Genomic DNA, 9,526 nt, shown 5'->3' with positions numbered 1-9,526 from the left:
TTCATAACCAAAACTTTACCTTCTCGAAAAGGTCGTCGCGATGCCCACGAAACGACTAGTCTTAGCGTAGGCTGAGCTGAAATGATTGATGCCTGAGGCATCTCTACAGATGTAGGCTTCTGTTTTCGACATCAGTATAAGCTGAAGGCAAGAATGCTCAGGTATAAGTGATGGGTGCTGTATCGGCGCAGCGCAAGTATGGCGGCAGATAACTTAACCTTGGCTTCACAGAGTCCTGTGGTGCCCTTCCAGGACTGTGGACAATGCAATGCGGCAGTAGTGTGGGCCACCCAATGCCGTAAACGTTGAAATGCAAGTGTAATGATACATAGGTGCAGGGGTCAGTTGTGTCGTATGATGCGTGCAGCGTCTATCTATGGCCGTCTTCTTGAGCGAATGCAGTAGTACAATATCGCACTTCGAAAGGGGCAATGGTGGTGTGGGCCAACTACTTCCGCCGGCACTTTGACATAGCATCCTGACCGCTACTGGTCTTCAATACATTGGGCAACGAAACGACTGCCTCAATCGTCATGATAATGAAGGTACAAATTTTGGGACGCTGGAACACCGGGAGCAGCCCTAGAGCTCTAGAGATGTCGAAGCTTGAAGTGGTGATTTCTGGGGCGGTTGTGTTTTGGTACATAGGACTGGGTGCACCCATTAACCACCACATACGACCATAGACGCTAGAAAACTCGGGATCCCGTCCGCTCTCCCATAGATAAACTGGCGATCGCTGGATTAGTAGTTGGGTGGGTGACCACCAGCGAATACCCGGTGTTGTATGTTTTTTGTCCGTCTTTTCCACCATGTGGGTTATCCTTTTTGGAGCCCGTGATGGGGCGTGAGCAGGGATCAAGTCGCCGGCGGCCTTGGCAAACCGTATCACAAATAAGAAGAGTAGCAAAGGAATATGAATGGAAATAATGTTCTACAGCTCATGGCCTTCAAAGCTCCCATCTACCTAAGCCCTGTCAAGCACTAAACAGCAAGAGTCTCGCTTTCGCTCCTAACTCCCCGAAACGCCGATAGCAAATGCAAGATCCGTCCTATGTTCGTGGGTCTATATCTATAACGTCGTCTGGCATACCTCTCTTGGGACATAAGACGTTTAATGTGAAATGTATTGGAACACGGCCGACACTTCCGGCTCGCCACATTCTTGCCGCAGTAGCAAGTCCTGAATTGGCTTGAGGTTTTCATTGATAAAGTGATTCCACGTACTGGTGTCGCCGTAGAGCATGGCGGGCGCTTTGATGTACTGCTTGCCATCTGGCTTGCATCTTTTGCACTTGAATGTATCGTGGGTATCACTCTTTGTATCTCCCCGGTACTGGAACAACTCTCGTAAGCTGTCAAGTGAAAAGTGGCGTTCGACGTCTTCAGCTTCGTCGACGACACATGAGGACAGTGATTGCTTGTGACTCTGACGCTGGAAGATCTTCTCCTCGATCGTGCCCGTTCCAATAAAACGGTAAACGAAACAGTCCTTCTTCTGACCATCACGCCAAACACGGGCCAGAGCTTGTTGGTCAGCAGCAGGGTTCCAATCGGGGTCGAAGAGAACCAGGCGGTTGGCACCAATCAAGTTGAGACCACAACCACCGGCTTTGCTGGACAACAAGAAGACGAACTCTTCGCCGTTGGGGTCATTGAACTTGTCGACAAGCTTTTGGCGTTTATTGACGTTCATGGTGCCGTCCAGGCGCAGACAGCCGTAGGCACGGTTGCGGCAAAGACGCTCGAAGAGATCTAGCGTTGATGTGTAATTGCTGATGAGGACAATCTTGTCAGTGGTGTCCTGGCGGATGCGTGCAAGCATACGATCCAGCACCTGCATCTTGCCAGAGTACCATGGCTTGATGTCGCGATCGCGGCCGCGTGCCTCCCTCGGCACGTAGTCCTCGGGCCAGTGCTGTTCCGAGCCGGGCAAGTCCTCACTCAGGTTGAGCAGATCGGGGTGATTGCATAGTTTCTTCAGTATGCCGATGGCCTTCAGAGGTTGACTTCCCTTTCCGCGCAGCAGTGCCTGAATGCTAGGACTGGTGATGAAGTAGTTGTACAGGTCAAGTTGGAAAGGGGCAAGGTTGCAGAAGACGACATGCTCATACTTGACAGGGAGATACTTGGAGAGAAGGTCGTTGGTGCGGCGAATGATGAACTTGTTGACGATACCCAGCAGCTCGGCCGTGGAGGCGTCACCTTTCTGACGATCGATCTCCAGTGCATCGGCGTCACGGCCTCGGAGGATGGGTATCTCGAATCGCTTTCGAAATTCTTGACGAGTGCCCAGCAAGTCGGGATTGGCGAAGCTGATCAGAGCAAAGTACTCAGACAAGTCGTTCTGAATAGGGGTACCAGAGAGGATGACGCGCCGGGTGACGTTGAGATTATTCAGTGCGCTGAACGTCTGGCTGTCACCGTTCTTCAGGCGATGTCCTTCGTCGCAAAGCATGAGGCCAATCTGAGTGTGCTTAAGCTCCTCAACATTCAGCCGCAGCGTCTCGTAGGAAACAATAATGACAGGACGAGTGACTGCTCGGCCACTTGCGATGGCCCATTGGCGCAATTGGCGGGTCAGCTCCTCCTTTGATGCCTTTCCGTCGATGGCAAAGGGAGTGATGGCATCAGGGCCAAGCCACTTCACAAGCTCATTGGCCCAGTTGCGGACCAGACTGGAAGGGCAGGCGACGATGGCCTTTTGAATGGTGGTCTTCCCGGCATCGGGTGACTGCTTCAAGAGGGTCCATAGGAGTGCAATGCATTGCAGCGTCTTGCCGAGACCCATCTCGTCTGCCATAATGCAGCCATTGGCCTTCTCGTCGATCATACCGGTGACGCATCTGTACATGAACTTGACACCTTCGATCTGATGTGGTCTCAGAACCTTGGCGAGTCTCGGATCGATGACTACAGGGACCCTCGGGTGCTCGCCTTGGACCTTCTTCTTGATACCCAAGATTTCCGACAGGCTCTTGTGAACGAGCGGTTCCTGGATCTTGACCTCGGGCTCCACGGCCTTTTCCGGCTCCGGCTTCTCCTTCGGCTTGTCGTCAACTGTTGGGTCATGGAGGACAATGGCAAACTCGCCGCTCGGGTCGTGCAATGGCTTGGCCACGAACACGGCACCTTGTCGCAGGCCCAAAGTTGGGGGCGGCCGGTTGGGGTTATAGTTGGCGGCCGACTTATTGACGAAGGGGACAGAGAATGCTTTTCTAAAGACCTTGTCCTTGTCCTTGGGCTGGAAGACAGGGAACCTGTTGACATCGCGGTTGGCGAGGGCGAGGCGGTCGGCGTTGGTGTATGGTTTGTCAGCGCCGTCGGTCTCACCATCAGCACCGCCATAGTCGACCCTGCGCTTCTTCCGAGCAGGGCGATCCGAAGCTGGGGTTCGGGTTGCCGAACCGGGGCATCTGAAGGGCTTGTGTAGGCGCTCGACCGAGTCGCTTGAACGGTATCGAGGGCCAGGAGGAGGCGGCTTCTTGGCCTGCGGAGTGGCTACCGTAGGAGTGGCCCTAGGCACGATGCAATGTCAGTACTGCGTCCGTCACGAACGCGACAGCCGTGGGCCCGACTTACATGTCACGAAGCCTGTGATCTGATGCGTGAGAGTTTCGCACAAGAAGACGACCTGTGAGTTCCGCAGGAAATTGGAAATGCGCAAGGCCAGCCAAACCACTTTGCCACCCGAGGATTTAGTCGCCAAGTAATATGTGGAAGGTCAATGGGGATGGATATGGATCATGGGCGAAGGGGGGCGAATGTGGTAGTTTGTTGACTATGTGCCAATGGTGGAAAGCGCGTCGCGCGACTTGGCCCCGACAAGCCCGAACAGGCAGCGACACGGGCTCACATGACACGACCCCCACAGGCCATTAGCAGTGCGACATGGATTCTAAGCATTTCTCTCTCTCAGTATTCCTATTCCTACCTAACTACATGACTCAAAAAGTGCACAGGTTATTCTTGCTTGTGTCGTTCAGAATCTGGCTTGACTTGCAGTAAAGCTATATTGCACTCGCCGTGTTGCCATTCAGGAACGAGAATGCCTTTCTAAGCAGACTGATTGAGTCCAAGAGCCAATTGCCCTGGCTCCACTGCGGAGAGCTACCATAGTATATGGCAGCTGGGCCCTGGCGTCTGCCCCTCACCAAGCTCGCCACGATGGCGGGGCTTGGATTTGCTCCCAATGAGTACTCCGTACACACCGTGCTCTGGCTGCTATACCTTGACCATTGCGCAGCTGCATCTTGCGGCTCAAGCTATAGTATTGAATAGCGCTCTTGGTTATTGGTTAACTCCACGACCATGCCGTTTTAAGGGTCTTTGCTGCCTTTCTTTAGTCAGGATAGCGATCATTCGCCAATCCCCATGACCTCACCCGACGACCAACCAGACCCCACTATCAAGTCGAATAACCGAGGCCTTCACTCTCCGGCTTGCGTGGAATATCAAAACCAGACATGTCGGCCGACTTCTGGGCCGGGTACATCAGCGGTGCCGTAGGGATCCTGATCGGCAACCCTCTGGATCTGATCAAAGTGCGTCTGCAAGCCAAGGACGCAATCGGGGCGCAGACAGCCACTGCCTATGCCCGCCAGTTCGAAGGCGCATCGTCCCTGATCACGGGTACAGCCGCCCCGGTGCTGGGCTACGGAGCACTTAACGCATTGCTGTTCGTATCATACAACCGGAGCGAGGCGGCCATCAACAATGCCTTGTCGCTGTCGCCCAACCTGTGGACGACATGGGTGGCCGGGGCCATTGGCGGCCTGGCGACGTGGGTGGTGAGCACCCCCACCGAGCTCATCAAATGCCGCGCGCAGCTGTCGTCGCCGCCGCAATCGAGCTGGGCCATCACGAAGCAGATCCTTCGCCGCGAGGGCGTAAGGGGCCTCTACTTTGGCGGCCTCGTCACCGCGCTGCGGGATAGCATCGGCTACGGCTTCTACTTCTGGTCGTATGAGCTGAGCCAGCAGCTCATGGTGAGCTCTACCAAAAAGGAGCCCTCGCTCGCGCAAGATGCTGCCAAGGTCCTCCTGTGTGGAGGCCTGGCTGGCGTTGTGACATGGGCGAGCATCTTTCCCCTCGACGTCATCAAGACTCGTGTACAGGCGCAGACACTAGACCCCGAGGCAAGGCCTTTGATAGAGAACCCGAGGAAGCCATATAGACGGCTTGGCGCCGTAGAAATAACGAAGGAGGCATATAAAGAGGGCGGGGCTCGGGTATTTTTCAGGGGGTTAACCATCTGTAGCATCCGAGCCTTTGCTGTGAACGCGATCCAGTGGGCTGTGTATGAATGGACGATGTACGAGCTCGGGGAAAGGAAGCAGCGAACGATACCAGATCCGCTATAGAAGTGTTTTCAAGTGGTCACCGATCACTTAATCGATGCAAAAATGTGTTCGTGGTGCCTAACGATGTGTACTGGATACCAGACCAGTAACATCCTCCTCCTCTGACAGAGCCTAATTAAGCTACCATAAGCCCTTTACCTTCCTTGCTATTGTGCTGAAATTTCTACCGAGACTCGTCCTGGATCAAAGCTTGAACGGCCATCACCATTGGGTCCGGGCGGTTATCTACACGGTCGTTGTTGTCCAGATAAAACTTGACTCCCACCGCGAGTTGTTGCGCATCCCCAATGTTACTGTCGGAAACGCTCGATGCCATGAAAGTAATGTTAGTCGTGAGTATCCCATCACAAGTACCCCATTTGGGACTCTGCAACCCATCTGTTGCAGTGAACTGAAGTCCTATGAGATATCCATCCTCAGCAAGCCAGACCCTGAGAGCCTGTAACCGCCGACCTTCCACCTGCCATGTTTCAAGGACATAATGCGGCGTCGACCGCATCCCGTGTCCTATTAGAGACTCTAGATCACACCAGCATTCGGATCCCTCGTTCGTGTCGGCAACTTCCGTCGAACTCAAAGATTTTCGAAACAGCTGTAGACCGACTGCTGTTGCCTCTGGTAGACAGGTCGTATCCTTATCCGCTAGAGTGAGATGTATTGCTGCCAGCGGCAGTCGCTGTTCCTGTCTTGCATGGCACCAAGTCACTGTCACCTCTTCCAATGGATGGCGGCAATCCAACCAGGATACGATTGCACCTGGGCCGGGGTATTTCCGTTTACAGGCTGACCATTCCTCACAAATCTCTCGTTGACCTAAGATGGTTCCAGATTCTACGACACCTTGAGGAAGCGGATTCGGCATCCAGTTGAAACCATTGCGGTCCTGGAGGGCTTCCGCGGCTGGATTCACGTCTACCGATTGACCAGGCAAGTAGAGATTGCCAAACGCCACAAGCCACTCTTCCGAGTACTGCCCGGAAATCCAATGCCCAAAGATCCCAGCGAGTATGCAGCCTTCGTCCTTAGACTCGAGGCTCGGGTACCGTTGCTCGAACTCTGATGGGAAGCCAACCACGAGCTGCCGGCCGCGGTTTGTGACAAAGCGACACGCAAGGGCAGATTCCGAGTTGGACCAGTATGCGCAGGTTACCCTCTCACCACCACGACCGTCAATGCTCAGATATTGCATCGCGTGCCGCCTTGGGCCGATGGACCGGGAGTTCCGCGTGGCATAACGAATCTCGAAGCTTTCCAGATGAGCATCGGCGCCAATGGAAACGATATCGCCTAGCTCGTCCTCACAGTCGCCGAACACCAGAGCCTCCATTGGGGTGGTCTCGACCGTCAGGTCTTCCACGTAGTAGCCTTTGCATAAGTCGGAGATCCGCAGCGCCAGCGGCGGCGGTTCGCCCTTCCAAAGGTACTGTCCTATTCGCTCGTTGTCGGGACTATTATAAAGAGAGAGGAACCTATACCGGGATCCGTATGGCAACTTGTCTCGAGGCTGCCCAAGCAGTGCCAGCTTGGCGATCGTACCATCTGAAGAAGTGTGGACCTTGAAACCCACCAGCGCCTGCTTTTGCGAGATCTCTAACAAGCGCTGGTCCCCCTCTGTCTTTCCAAAGCTAACATCATTGATTTGATGCCCGCCATGAATTCTGTGTCGACTGTCAAACAGAAAACGGATCCCGCACACGACGCGCTTAATCTCTTCTCCCTGGCTATCTCGCTTGGATGCCACTGAGGTTAGAACGACGCCCGACAGCCAATTATAATGGCCAAGCTGTATCTCGTTCCTGAGGGGCGATAAATGCTGTGGAGGTTCGCTCACAACTTCCAGGCTGGCCAATTCTCCATTCTCGGTCCAACGAACTAATATGACTGGGGTGCTGTGCATGATATCATGAGGAAGGTTGACGAGAGGTATATTCGATTCGGCTGTGTGCTCTGGTTCAGGAGAGACAAGCAGCGCCAACTCGGTTGATAGAGCGCCGTCCAGGATTTCAGGCTGCCTGCCATTCTCTATGTTGGACTTCCTTGCGCGATACACCGTGGCAATGTGTTCACATAAGCCCCATATTCGCCTGCGGTTGGCTAGAGCGTGTATCTTGCGGGTACTTGACGAATCACTGGCCTGGTATAAATCACTGTATACCCTGAACCAGTTCACGGTATCCAAAGAACTCCCATCTTGAGAGTCGACGGGGAAGTCGAACAGCCATGGCATGTCTTGAAACAGGCGATGTTTCCAAAAGGCGTTGTCAAGACCGATTTGCGCTGCTTGACGTGAAGCCTCTCTGAGGTGGTTGAAACTGTATATATCCAGGTGAGACATGATGATTAGCATTAACTCGGTCGGCATTCTTTCCAAGGGGGCGTTGCCGGTAGTCTTTCGGGGGCTCAATCCACGAGGTACTAGACTAGGCTCGTTCCGCTCAGGGAGGTGAGTATAGTATTCTCTGAGCCGTGGAATCGACAGCGGATGCGATACGAATTCCTCAGTTCCTCTCCGCACTTCCCAAAACTGGCCTTGCAATTCTTCGATCGCGCCGTAATTCAAAGTGAGTCGGCTCCCGGATGCGCTCAAAGAGTGGAATGTTTCGTAGAGGATGTCCATATCGTATCGATCTGGCTCAATCACTCTTTTCAGTAGCTCGTAGCATACTGCGTGGAATGGAACGGCGATGATGTCGCCGTCACCTGATCGATACCTGGGCGCGTTCTTGTCAGTACAACTACGTTTTTAGACAAATTCTGCCCGAATTAACTGACGCTGGCACATCCTCAGGCGAGTGACCTGACTCGGTCTCAATCTCAGACTCAGCATCCGACTCAGCACCCGACTCGGCATCCGACTCAGTACCAGACCCATACCAAGGATTAGACCAAGACTCGTCCGCAATTCGCAACCATCCGTATTCGTCTGCATTTGCTATTTTCGAGACGTAGACTCTACGTAAATAGTAAGTACACGGCGAGACAACACCTGGCTTGTCTAAGCGTACTGGGAGGCAGCTGGGCTATTTATATCCTTGCTCATGTACCGCAAGACCTCCAGCCACTTAGTGTCGTCTTGGGTAATAATATCAGGGTCGTATGAATCATCCGGGTCAGCAGATTCGTACGGAACGGTCGTGGCAGAGCCACACAATGCACAGTAAGTTTCCCACGCCATGGCGGTCGAGCTCAGGGAGATGATGAGCTATGCTCAAAGGCAGCAGAGGCAGGAGAAGGTTCAGGTAATGAAGCGGCAGACAAAGAGAAATTCGAGGGCGCAGTTATTTGAAAACCACTGCACTGCCAAGAGCGGTGGGTCGTTTTGTGGGGTGGAGACCGAAGGAGTCTGAAGTAGCAGGCTGCTGGACGGCCTCGACGCTGCCTAGCCCTGTAGCAATACTACCTATGGCGAAGATGTCTCGATATGGAAATGATTGCGAGTTCACCACTAATAGCAAACTCAACGACTCCTGAAGACATGTTAAAGGAGATTGACGGCAAAGGTTTCCTTTCGTGATTTCGGAGTGTTGGAGCTGCCATGCTATGAGCACGCCAGGCAGACAATTATAGTGGGGCTTCGACTTGTTCCCGGTCTTGGCCCTGCAAACGCCGTATATCTACAGCGAGGATGGTGTTGGTGGTGAGATTGTCGACACACCATGATTCAAGTAGCGCCAGTCAGTCCTCAAGGGCCTCCGATCCTACATGTGTATAAGAAGCATTTGCATGGCACTCGTGCTGGCCTTGAATGAATCCACAACATCTATGACCTGGTATCAACAGGCTTGATCTCTTCACTAAACTTTAACATAACGATGCATCTCAAGTAACTTCATTGTGGGAAGTACACTCTCGATGCATCCACTTCTGGTGCTATATCACTCGCGCAAGAGGCTCTTCCCACCCACCATGATGGACAGAATCCTGGTCCAAATGGTGGTGTACCTGTCAGTAGAATAAGAGAAGGCAAACATAAGAGCAATACAACACTACTTAGAGGGTAGGGAGTACAAGTGCCACTAGCCACCGGTCACAAATCTTCTCATCGTCTTGCTCAGCGAATGGGAATTAAAAGATATTTGATATGGGTCGTAGAATTCTACAACCACACGAATTTTCAAGTTCGGTGAAGGGGCCGCTTCTGGTGTCCCAGCTTTCTGTTTCCA

At 53.1% G+C, this 9,526-nt stretch overlaps 2 protein-coding genes across 2 annotated transcripts; one reads left to right on the top strand and one right to left on the bottom strand.

Annotated features, from left to right (window-relative positions):
- Positions 1 to 1,114: 1,114 nt before the first annotated feature.
- JN550_005712 (uncharacterized protein) lies at positions 1,115 to 4,252 on the bottom strand (the record flags this gene model as incomplete). The annotated part of the gene is made up of 3 exons (XM_049317370.1): positions 1,115 to 3,518; positions 3,583 to 3,594; positions 4,212 to 4,252. 3 exons carry the CDS (start codon positions 4,250 to 4,252, stop codon positions 1,115 to 1,117), a joined length of 2,457 nt encoding a protein of 818 aa, XP_049172334.1.
- A 214-nt stretch (positions 4,253 to 4,466) lies between these two features.
- On the top strand, positions 4,467 to 5,363 carry JN550_005711 (uncharacterized protein; the record flags this gene model as incomplete). The annotated part of the gene is made up of 1 exon (XM_049317368.1): positions 4,467 to 5,363. The coding sequence occupies one exon, from the start codon at positions 4,467 to 4,469 to the stop codon at positions 5,361 to 5,363; it is 897 nt and encodes a 298-aa protein (XP_049172333.1).
- Between the last annotated feature and the right edge of the window lie 4,163 nt (positions 5,364 to 9,526).

The sequence above is a fragment of the Neoarthrinium moseri genome (genome assembly GCF_022829205.1).
Source record: "Neoarthrinium moseri strain CBS 164.80 chromosome Unknown scaffold18_Wmoseri_CBS_16480, whole genome shotgun sequence".
Taxonomy (NCBI): domain Eukaryota; kingdom Fungi; phylum Ascomycota; class Sordariomycetes; order Amphisphaeriales; family Apiosporaceae; genus Neoarthrinium; species Neoarthrinium moseri.
Note: the sequence above shows the minus strand (reverse complement) of the source record. Positions and strands in the feature narration are given on the sequence as shown.